Below are 12,709 nucleotides of genomic sequence, written 5' to 3'. Positions count from 1 at the left end.
TGTGCATGTAGAGTTGCAGTCTAGGGCTGAAAAGAGTTTGTGAATTCCTCTGGCAATGCGAGCATAGTGATTTTCTTTAGATCATATGCAAAATTTGAACGTTAGGCAACATAGTTAAGGACTGAAAGATTTTTTTAAATGTTCTTTACTTTAAAAACATCACAATAATCCACAGCTAACCGACGTGACTCCAGTTGATCAATTAACATCATGTGATGTGCAAAGCTGTGTTTGTAAGAAACAAATGCATTGTTAGGACATTTTAACTTTAAACCATTGTTTCTGGCCAAAATATGTGTCCATAATAAGTAATAACACTTCCTGCAATAACAGAGTAAGGTCTCATTTGTTAATATTATTTATTGCATTGGTTAGTATTATAGCATAGAGGGCCAACACTGACTGCTCTGATCACAATGGAGATTTATTAGTGAAATATGCCTGTGAACAATACTGTGCTAAAAGAAAGAATAAGGGAAGCTTAAGAGAGTTATGACTTTTATCAAATTACATTTGCAAAAATAGTATGTAGATTATGAATTATGTTTGAATGAAATATATATATATATAAAACATAAAAAATAGACATGTAAAAAAAAAGATGTAAACAGCATAAAAAAAAAAAACAGGAGTCTTTATCAAATGAAACCCTATTATAAAGTGTTACCATTATTGTTATGTGACCAACAACCTTGCCCTCTGACCAGTGGTGTATAAAGTACCTGAAAGTCATACTCAAGTAAAAGTACAGATATCTTTCCAAGAAATTATTTTGGTGGAAGTTGAAGTCACGTTTAGAATATTACTTAAGTTAAAGTCTTAAAGTATGTGACATTTATTTAACCGTTTTGTTCAAAAAGCTGATTCATTCAATAAGTAAATGCCGTCCATTGCTCAGAGATGCAAAACAGTGCTGTGATCTTTGTTTGAAACTATTTTCCTTGGCAAAATTGAGGAAAAACAAGCAATATATATCAAATCACTTACCGCTAACTTTACTGAATTTGTATGAAATTATTATTAAATTTGCTATCATGATATCTGCAGAAAAACTGTACTCTTTGTGTTATATAGAGTAACTGTATTAAATTATGTAAATATAAAAAGCATACATAAGCGTTTTTTGCCATCTACAATTTAGAATGCCTTGAATTTTGAGTTTTAATATACTGATAAATCAATGTGCGTGCACTCTGTGTGTGATTTGGTGATATTGCTTACTTGATAATGTCAGATAGAACATCGTTACAACAACACTTACCATGTTATCACAGACAATGCTGTATCTCACAACCCAGACTCGACTTGAGAGGAAAATGAAATCAACCGCGTTAGTGCGCGCAATGGTTTGCACATGAGCAAAGGTGTTTTTTAGGAGTCTAACTTGCAGACGCCAGACCACTGATTTGTATGGAATGAATGCAGAGCACTCATTCTGGGTATGGGTCACCATACTTGGTCACATCACTTACTTACACTTACTCACATATAAGCCTTTAGTTTCTGTGTCGTCTTTGTCACAAATTAATGGTATTTCAATGGTCAAAAGTGTATTGATGCTGGTTAAAAACTCCTTTTCTTCTACTTCTTCTTCATGCGCATTCACTACAACCACGTACCGTGACACAAACACTCTTCCGCCCTCTTCTTTTCAGATAAAGCTTTCTCTCTCCAATTTTAATTAAGCCCTGATGGTAATGCAGGTCTAATATTTGTTATTTCCCATGCCAGGGGTTAGAAAGTGTTGTAATAGGGCATCGCGGGAGCCTCTTCTCTTTTGTTCAGAGAAACTTTAACCTCTAGTAGCGCAGATGTAAAAACAAGAGAATGGAGGTTAGGGGTGCTGCTCGAATCCTCTGCCCTGCTTACATGCACAACACGCCAACGCTTGGACCTGTTCCTTGCACTAGCAAGAAGCCTGTAATACTAAATGCCGGTAGCTTTCGGCGGGGTTTACTCTTGCTTTAATCTGACTTCAGTCAAACTGAACACACAAAGGGCTGCTTCTCACTGCCAAGCCCATCTCTTTGGTGGAATAGAGAGCTTCTGTATGGAAAGAAACATTAGAGGCCAGCAGCAGTAAAGCTCATTTTGTGAATGCTAATTCCACTAGATCCAATTTTTTTGATCCCAGAATGAAAAATCTAATTGGAAGATTCAAGATTATTGGATACTTGGGTTTGGACTGCATTCATGAGAGCAGCTGTGTCCTGTAGTGTTTCTGCTGACAAAAGCATTTGCTAAAGATCTCTCTCATATTCCTTTCTTATTTATTTACTAATATATATAGGAGACATACATTATTTACTATATCTATACTCAAAAATGTCTTATTAGTATCAATATTTTTTTTATTCCATAATGAATAGAATGTTCAAAAGTTCAAAAGTTCAGCATTTATTTAAACATAAATCTTTTCTATCAATATAAATGTATTTAATGTTATATTTGATCATGTTAATTAATGCGGAATAAAAGTATTGATTTCTTTAAAAAGAAATCCTACTGACCCTACATTTTGAAATGGTTGTGTACTTTAAAGCCTTGGCAACAAAACGTCACACTGTATTAGAATAAATTTTGCCTCATCTTGACATGAGATATACATTGAAAATGTCTCCAAGGCATGTATTTAGTATATTACAAAGCATTGCAGTAGGTTTTGAATCAGATGTTATGTTCTACATGGACAGCTCAAGATATTCTATATTATATTTTGTGTCTCTTCTTCTATATTGCACTCTGTGTGACAATATTTGAGAGAGGGAGAGAGTGACTGCGAGAGATTGTGTGTAGCAAGTGTGCAGTAGCTGCTCTCAAAGCAGTGTATATGGTGTCGTTGTGTGATGGATAGGTCAGTGTCTCTCCCCGTATCACAGTGAAAATTTATTTTAACACAGTTTTTCTGACTCTGCTCTTGTCTGACTCATGCGTGTTCACATAAATTCTCAGACAGCTGTATAAGTAGCTCTGAGCAGCAATGACTATTGCCTCTGGAAGAAAAAGTCACCAAATGACATCTCACAGAAAGTCGTGAATTAGTCAACAGTTTTGTCTGGGTTTGGCTGTGTGCTTGGTTAATGCTTTAAATACACCATTATGGAGGCAAAGAACATCTTTTAACATAGGCTACCTTTTTATTTATTTATTTATTTGTATGCATAGTAGATGTTTTGCTAGTAACCATTTTTGAAAGGCTCTTAAAAGAATGAAATGCAGTCAACATCATACTGTAACATTGTCAGGGCATTATTTTTGCAATCTTCAGAGATATATGAGAATACTCATACTCAATACCACAGTGGCAACGAAAAAGTATTCAGACCCCCTTAAATTTTTCACTCTTTGTTATATTGCTGCCATTTGCTAAAATCATTTAAGTTCATTTTTTCCTCATCAATGTACACACAGCACCCCACATTGACATAAAAACACAGAATGGTTGACATTTTTGCACATTTATTAAAACAGAAAAACTGAAATATCACATGGTCCTAAGTATTCAGACCCTTTGCTGTGACACTCATATATTTAACTCAGGTGCTGTCCATTTCTTCTGATCATCTTGAGATGGTTCTACACCTTCATTTAAGTCCAGCTGTTTGATTATACTGATTGGACTTGATTAGGAAAGCCACAGACCTGTTTATATAAGACCTTACAGCTCACAGTGCATGTCAGAGCAAATGAGAATCATGAGGTCAAAGGAACTCCCTGAAGAGCTCAGAGACAGATTTGTGGCAAGGCAGAGATCTGGCCATGGTTACAATTTCTGCTGCACTTAAAGGGTTAGTTCACCCAAAAAAATGAAAATTATGTCATTAATGACTAACCCTTTCAGCTGCAGGGACAGGACGACTGGTTGCAATCGAGGGAAAAATGAATGCAGCCAAGTACAGGGATATCCTGGACGAAAACCTTGAAATGGACAGCACCTGAGTTAAATATATGAGTGTCACAGCAAAAGGTCTGAATACATAGGACCATGTGATATTTCAGTTTTTCTTTTTTAATAAATGTGGAAAAATGTCAACAATTCTGTGTTTTTCTGTCAATATGGGGTGCTGTGTGTACATTATTGAGGAAAAAATGAAAGTAAATGATTTTAGCAAATGGCTGCAATATAACAAAGAGTGAAAAATTTAAGGGGATCTGAATACTTTCCGTACCCACTGTATATATATATTTGGTATTTTGGTATTTTTTGGTAAAAATACATTACCTTGCAAAAGTCTGGGGTCAGTAAGGTGCAAGTCTACATTAATTTAACTGTTAATTTTTTCAACTGCATTTAAATTATTTTATATATATATATATATATATATATATATATATATATATATATATATATACATTGTATATCATATTTAGAATAATATTTATTGGATGCTTGCTGAATAAAATGATTAATTTGCTGGCCCCACACTTAAACAGTATTGTATGTATTGCTGTTTATTCATATTCTTTATACCATTGGTGCACATGAATGAAAATAAATCAAAATCATTCTTTCTTGTGTTTGTTTAATTTAGTCTTCTGTGTTTCAGCCCGGCATTTCTCATTTTATTCATTCATTGACATATTGGCAGGATATTCATTTTGTCATTGTGTAATTGTGCTGAAAAATGGCAATTACAGAGCACAACTCAAAGAGCAAACAACTCACCTTTTTAATGACTATGTGTGTAGTGTATCCAGTGGACGGTATTCTTGCAATTTTGTTTGTAAGCATCATCTTCACATCAGCGTCTTCCTCAATGCTCCATTACTCTGTTGTTGTCTTTCATATAGCCGTCATTCAGCCACAGTCATTTCTATCATGACTCCATTCAGCATTATCCACAAAAATATCCCAGTGGTCTATTTCCTTGAACCTCACTATCAGTGATTTTCTTCAACCATATGTGGAGGTTCAGCAGCCCCTCCGGCACAGCTCCTCTCTCCTCCCACAGGCCACGAAGTTGCATTTTAATTGAACATTAACATAAAGCAATAAATCATAGGCAAATTTCTGTAGAAGCACTAAGATAAGTATTAATGCACAGTGACCCAAAGCAGCCAAATGGCAGTGAACATGGATAAAGAGAAATAAGGAGATGCCATTTAATTTTTGATTAGAGGTCCCACTAATTTACAGTCTATATTTAGGAAGGGAATCTAATTTGACATTTCCATGTTTAAATTCCTGATGTATTTCTTGTGGTTTATATGAAAGGAAAGGTAAAATAGCTTTAGTTAATGTTGTATGATCTCTTTTACTTGTTGCTGTGTGGTATTAACCACTACTGCAATTCAATAACAATTGTTAAAATCTCCTCTTCGGCAGGGTATGATATACCTGGAGGAGAGGCGGCTGGTGCACAGGGACCTCGCGGCCCGTAACGTCCTGGTAAAATCTCCAAACCACATCAAGATCACCGATTTTGGACTTGCTCGACTGCTGGAAACCGATGAAAAAGAGTACAGTGCGGATGGAGGCAAGGTCAGTGATTGAAACTTGATCCATATTTGTCTAATGAAATTCTTAACATCAAAATGCACCAAGGCATGGGCGAATCAAATCTCTAGATGATTTATGGGGAAATCAGCAGTAATAATTTGTGTAAGCCAGCAGTTTTTCTTGTAAAGAACTTTCCTAAATCCCTTGGAGTGAAAGTTTGACAGTTCTCATTGGGACTCTGTTAATGTTACATTTCATACCTTCCCCAAATCAATTAAAGTATTGAGTGTCTGAATTGTCATTTTCCATTGATATGGAAATGCTCTTTGCATAACCAATTTGTAATTTTCTACTCTAGATGCCCATCAAGTGGATGGCTCTGGAGTGCATTCATTACAGGAAGTTCACACATCAGAGTGATGTGTGGAGTTATGGTAAGCTATACAATTTTGTTTTTCTACTTCTTTTTTCTGATTAAATTACAAAAAAAATATATAATATTTACATTCTTATAAGTGTATAATATTATTTGTATTATTATTTTATATAATAGTGCCAGTTTGATTAATTAATTTGTTTATTTATTAGTATAAATAATTGATTTGCGTATTTGTTATAATATATTATTATATAATATTAATGATTATTTTTATTATTTTTATATTAATTTATTTCTCAAAGGGTACTCTAAGAAGTAAATGCAATTTAGCACAGGATTTAGCTGTGTAAAACTGCAAAAAGTGGCATCAATAGTTTACATTGCTTATTTTAAAACACAACACTGGGATACTGTTTTCTATAAGACATAGGTGAAGACAGCACATACTATGTAGGTTTCACATCCACTACTATAGTTTCATTACCATCATGCTAGCTAACAGTGAGCTTTGGAGATGGATTATGTGTTTCACATTCATTCAGGGGTGACTATTTGGGAGCTGATGACTTTTGGAGGAAAGCCCTATGATGGGATTCCCACACGTGAGATTCCAGACATCTTGGAGAAGGGTGAACGTTTGCCACAGCCACCAATCTGCACCATAGATGTCTATATGGTGATGGTGAAATGTGAGTCATATTCTGAGATTTTCTTATCTGTTCATATTGTATGTTTTCATTTTTCAAGGAAGTGTTTCAGAAACCTGTTGTTTAACTCCATTTGGTGGCACAGAAATTACATACTTCACCTTTATTACAATTATGCTTTGAACTTTTGCCATCATTTAAAATGTAAAATGTGATTGCTAAATCATAACTGGTACATTTGTCTCGAGCACATAAGCTCTTTTTATGTTCTCACTTTCTGTTTGTCTTGGCACAGTCAGTTCCACAATGAAGTGAAAAGAGATGAAAATGAAATCTGTTAGTCATAATCAGATTTGACAGGAAGCCGTGTTGATTCAACATAACAATTATAACACCTCAGAGAGGGGGATATTTTTGCATGAATTCCACTTTTATTCATTTGTGCAATATGATTGGAGAGGAAATTAAACAAAATTAAGAAATTCGGATCAAGCAAATGTCAAACTCAGTATATCCACATATATCAAATTCATTTATAAACACAGTAAAACCACACTGATATATATTCAGGTAGATTTTACTTGAAAAGCTGAATTTAGTTGGATACCTATGACGCATTGTTGGCCTCTTCACCTCTAGGCTGGATGATTGATGCTGATAGTCGGCCTCGGTTCAAAGAACTCGCTGCAGAGTTCAGCCGCATGGCACGAGACCCTCAGAGATACCTCGTCATACGGGTGGGGATTGCTAATGTCTCTCTGTTTGAAATGGAAATTTGAAATGTGAAGCTAAGTTGATAATACTTTATGTTGTCATCTCAGGGCGATGATCGCATGAAGCTGCCCAGCCCCAACCACAGTAAGTTCTTCCAGAGTCTTTTAGATGAAGAGGAGCTGGATCACCTGATGGACGCTGAGGAGTACTTGGTTCCACATTCCTTAAATGCTCCTCCCACTTCCCATATGCCCCACCCAAACGTAGATTCAAATCAAGTAAGTACTACGCTATACATGGGACCAAATTATGTCAATTCAAACAATATTCCTAGAACATCTATGGACATCATTACATAACAATTCTTAACATAAACATTGTTTCCAGGTTTTACAAATTTTCAGTCCTAGATTATCAGTGTGGTCTCAGACTTTTGGACCCTTACTGTATTTGTTTATTAATTATTTTATTTGTTTTAATTTGTTTATTTATTAATTCTGATGATGAATGCTTTATATGTACACAAAAGTTTGAGAAATGTTTTAGAATATATTTATATACACTGTTGCAATCAAAATTATTCAACCCCCTTGACCTGCAAGACATTTTGCTGCGGAGAACAACATTTTATGAAATCAATTCAACAAAGGCATCAGTAAAGTATTAGAGAAAGTTTGTTAATACACTTTGAGTGATTCTGAGAATGGAACATTGATGAATCATGATAAAATTCAAATTGGCTCTAAACATTCATGTTCAAAATTAATCAACCCCTTTGTGCAGAATCTTTTATTCTTTAAAATCACCAATAAACGCTGTCTGTAAGTGTTTAGAGTAAGTGTTTAGCTTCTGTCACCTCTCTACTACAGTCTTGGCCCATTCCTCGCCTGAAAGAGCTTCCAGATCACTGATAATCTTTGGTTTTCACATTGCCACTGCTTTCTTCAAATTCAACCAGATATTTGTAATGAGAATTAAGCCTGGAGACTGAACAGGTCATTCAATTACATTCTATGACTGATCCCTGAACCAAGCAGTAGTAGATTTGGATGCGTACTTTGGGATGACTGTCCTGCAGGAAAGTCCACTGATCATCAGCTTCAGTCTTTGCACCAAAGGCATCACAATTCTTGTCAAAATGGCCTGATACTTCAAAGAATCCATGATGCCCATCATACAGTCATGATTTCCACTTCCTTCTATAGTAAATAAACCCCATAACAGGACTGATCCACCTCCAAGTTTGACGAAGGAGATGGTGTTCTTCTGCTTATGAGCTTTGCCTTTTTTTCAGCAGACATAACGCTGATCCATGGGTCCAAAAAGTTATAGTTTGGTCACATCACTCCATAAAACATTCCTCCAGAGCTCCACAGGTCTACACAAATGAATTTTATCAAGTTCAAGTTGGCCTTTTGTTCTTCTTGATCAAGAGTGGTATTCTGCAAGATGTCTCATGAAGGCCATACTTGTCTAGTGTTCTTCTTACACACTGCATTGAAATGGTTTTCCTCCTTTCATCGGGTCATCTTGCAAGTCTTTGGCTGTACATTGCAGGTTTTTCTCAGTTGCTCTGATTAAACATTTTATGATATTGTGCTTTTTCTTCAACACCCTCAAAGGTTTTCTGGTAAAACACACTTTAAGCTAAGGAATAAGGCTGAGAGCTGTGTCTCTAGGAACTTTCAATGTCTTGGAAAATCTTCATATAGCCTTAGCCTTTCTAAAGTAATACAATATTTATTTTCTTTAGCTTTTGAGAGATCTCTGTTGACATTTTTGTTACTCAACTTCAACACATGCATGGGCTAACTGTATGTATGAGTAACAGCTCAAGCTAATTCTGTTTTTATTAGAGTTTCTAAAGGCTTAATTGTGTTTTGAGATGGTTTTATTCCCCACCATGCAAACGAGTGATTTAAAAACAGGAATGTTGAATAGGGGTTGAATAATTATGACATAGCAGTATTATTAAAAAATCTTATAACTCAAAAATATTACATTATATATTGACAATATCACTTTTAACATGCGAGTGAACTGTTATAGATGCAATTTTTATTTTATCCTGGATCTTCAGAAAAACTTGTATTTGTAAAGTACTGCAGTCTCTGAGGGGTTGAGTAATTGTGATTGCAACTGTATAATATTTTGAAATACTGTTAAAATAAAGTAGTGTAGTGTATGTATTGTAGCATATTAAAATACAATACAATTATAAATATGATATTATATAATAACTTGATATTATAAATAACTGCTAATTAAATAACTATTTTCATATATCTTTTTTTTTTTGTAACAATATATAAGTCTTTACTGTCAATTTTTGATCAATTTAATGTGTCATTGCTGAAAAAAAGTATTCATTTCTGAACACCACTCCTTTGAACAGTATTGTATGTTTAGCTCCATGGGCATCAGAACCATTGTACCTGGGTGGGACAAGACCCACTACATTTTTAAGACCAATGATATTGAACCCACTCACCTTTGCTGTCTCTAATTTAGTCCATATGTCAGTTCACTTTTCAGAGCTCCGCCTCTCAAATCCATTCCACCTTTGGAATGGCCTAATAAATTAAACACCATCCCACATTTTAGCTACAGCTTTCTATGCTGCTGCTTTCTCAAATCCGTTTTAGGCTATAAAAGCAATTGTTTAATTAAAAAGAACCAGAATAAAGGAAATAGCATCTATTCCAGTCAAAGTTTCACCCATATACAATTTTATTTTTGCTTCCAACATAAAAATTACAGTTTAGCTCTATAATTTGCTGACTATCATGTCTATTCAGTTGAAAATATTGAGTCACATTGGCACCAAACACTATATGGAGAAGTGCTGCTGCACCGTGCTTTTAATTATTACTGTTTGAATAGACTCTCCATTGACAAGTTGGTCACAGCCTTTCATTTCACCTGAGTAAGGAAAAGAACAGGCAACATTACACCCACTTCCTGCCTCACACAAACATAAAACTTACCACTTTAAACTTGAGCACTACTATATAGTGTAGAACGTGTTATTATTTTCCCCAAGTTCCCAGACCAAGATACATACATATATATATATATATATATAATATTCCCAAGTTAATTTTCTGTTCCTCCTGTGATCAGAACCAGTTTGGGTATCATGGTGGAAGTTTGTGCCCAGAAGATGTGAGAGGGTCCCGAACTCATGAGGCAGGTGCTACAGGAATTGGCCCCTTGGTCCTGGCAGGTATGCAAAGATCAGGTCTGGACCCAGGAGACGAGAAACCCTGTAATGGAAGTTTGAAGAAACAGCCCACAACTCACTCAGTAGAAGACAGCAGCGGCCAGCGTTACAGCGCAGACCCAACTGTCCTTCTGGGAGAAAAAGGACAGAGGGAAGATATAGATAAGGATGGTTATATATCCACTACGAAGGACAAGATCTCCACAAGTATGCTCACAAATCATTTATTATACACCGTCATTGTTCAATCACTCTCATGTCATTCCAAACATGTATGTCATTCTTTCTTCTGTGAAACTTAGGAGGAGACATTTTGAAGAATGTAGTGGTAATTTATGCAATTACAATGAGTGGGGAAGTTTTGAGTATTCATTTAATCATGTCTAATATTTATGTCTTTTAAGAAAATGTGCTGCAATGTTTTTTTTTTTTATTGTTTTTTTAAGTATTTTAAATGAATTAATTTTACAAATTCTAAATTGTTAAATTTTAATTTATTTAATTTATTTTTATTAATAAATGTGCGTAGACCATATACTAATTTCCCATTGCGGGATTGATAAAATTGCAAACAAATAACTGAATCAGTGAGTCTGAGGATATACGTGGAGCATATAGCACGGAAGTTGTATGGACCACTTTTATGATTTGTATTTATTTATGATTTTTTTTATTATTTTTTTTTATGGAGAGCTCCTTAATCTAGGTCCTCAATCACTTTAATTATATTTAAGAAAAGTGGCCAATATATTATTGTCAAATAACAATGTATTATTAAGAATTACCAATGCTTCACTGAAGAAAGAAACTCTATTGAAAAGTCATGTATTGACAGTAAGCAAACTATTTATTTTTTTAGGTAAACTTTTCTTTGAAGTTTCACTATGTGAATGTTTCCACTTATAACAAATATTATTTTATTCATCATTTTACACCTGAAGAAACAAATAGTACATAGTATACTTGCCTATATATCTTTGTCTATATACTTGCCTATATATGATTTCACCTTTTAGCAAATCGATATGTTTTCTTAAATGAAGAATTGTGGATAAAAAAAAAAAGTATGTCTACAATATTTTACCCTTGCCATTGTCTGCCATCTCTGCAGATTATCTGAATCCCTTGGAAGAGAACCCTTTTGTAACAAGGCGTAAAAATAAAGACGTTCACGCTCTAGACAACCCAGGTTACCACAGCACCCCTGGTGGAAAGCCCAAATGTGAAGATGAATATATCAATGACCCCCTTTACCTCAACACATTCAACAACACCAGCGACATGAACCAGGAGATGTTGAGGAAAAATGGAATCTCTATCCCACTGCAGGTCAGCACAGCGGCCCACACTCCAGACACCCATGTTCCCCACATCACACAAATGGGTAAACCCCATTATCACAGCCATGGACCGCACGTTCACTTCGCCATACCACCAGTTCAGGCTGTACACCCTGATCAACATACTCATTCAGTTCAGTCGGTCCATGATCATGGCAGCAAATCTGGCCCTCCAGTACCAGCAGGCCAGATTTGCCTAGTGAGCCATCAACCAGGGCACCCAAGCAAATCTAATCATTCACCCCAACAGTTTCACTTGGAAAAGTCCAGTAAAGGTGGCACAATGGGCCTACCGGGTCACCCAGTGCAAGTGGACAAGATGTACAAGAATAGCTTTGACAATCCTGAGTATTGGCCGCATAGCCTCCCACCCAAGGTTACCCCTCAAAACTCTCAAGACTCTTCAGTGATCTGCAATAACAAGTTCCTTAACAAGCAGAATGGCCACATACAGCCTGCCGTTGCTGAAAACTCTGAATATCTGTCTAGTATTAAGCCAGGAATGGTCCTGCCTCCTCCTCCTCCGTACCGGCAGAGGAACACTGTGGTCTAGTGCCCAGGTCTCCATTCTCTGTAGAGCCTGGTTCTTCTACCAGCACCTTAAATGTCTTTCCTTGATCCTCTGGTGATCAAAAATGGGACAAGAAACACGAGAAAGTCACTGAACCAACATAATGTCACAGAAAATATAGCATAAAAACCATGGGGGGAAAGGTCAACACAGCCCATCCAAACACCATCCATTCCCAAAGACCTCACGAGTCATCCAGGAACTTTTTTTTTCTTCCTCTACAGGTATTTTAAAGTTTTTCATTCAGTATGGCACATAATCAGATGTACTGTAACATCTTAACTTAAAGTCTCCTTTGACAAAATTGTTAACTGTTACTTTTGAGTTCTTACTGGTTAAAAGACCTAATGCAAGTTAGTGGATATTCTATCAAAACATTGAAATCAACATGAAAT

At 35.6% G+C, this 12,709-nt stretch overlaps 1 protein-coding gene across 1 annotated transcript in view; it reads left to right on the top strand.

Annotated features, from left to right (window-relative positions):
- The window catches only part of LOC132142366 (receptor tyrosine-protein kinase erbB-4-like), a gene marked incomplete at its 5' end in the record, with an annotated part of 134,340 nt that extends 121,871 nt beyond the window's left edge, over window positions 1–12,469 (top strand). Inside the window, 7 exons of the mRNA XM_059552176.1 lie at window positions 5,327–5,482; window positions 5,799–5,874; window positions 6,362–6,508; window positions 7,106–7,203; window positions 7,288–7,458; window positions 10,304–10,610; window positions 11,515–12,469. Coding sequence (XP_059408159.1) covers window positions 5,327–5,482; window positions 5,799–5,874; window positions 6,362–6,508; window positions 7,106–7,203; window positions 7,288–7,458; window positions 10,304–10,610; window positions 11,515–12,296 — 1,737 coding nt within the window. The remainder of the gene's footprint in view (window positions 1–5,326; window positions 5,483–5,798; window positions 5,875–6,361; window positions 6,509–7,105; window positions 7,204–7,287; window positions 7,459–10,303; window positions 10,611–11,514) is intronic.
- Window positions 12,470–12,709: the final 240 nt, after the last annotated feature.

The sequence above is a fragment of the Carassius carassius genome, chromosome 6 (assembly GCF_963082965.1).
Source record: "Carassius carassius chromosome 6, fCarCar2.1, whole genome shotgun sequence".
NCBI lineage: Eukaryota > Metazoa > Chordata > Actinopteri > Cypriniformes > Cyprinidae > Carassius > Carassius carassius.
The sequence above is the reverse complement of the archived record's forward strand: the minus strand, read 5'-3'. Positions and strand labels throughout refer to the sequence as shown.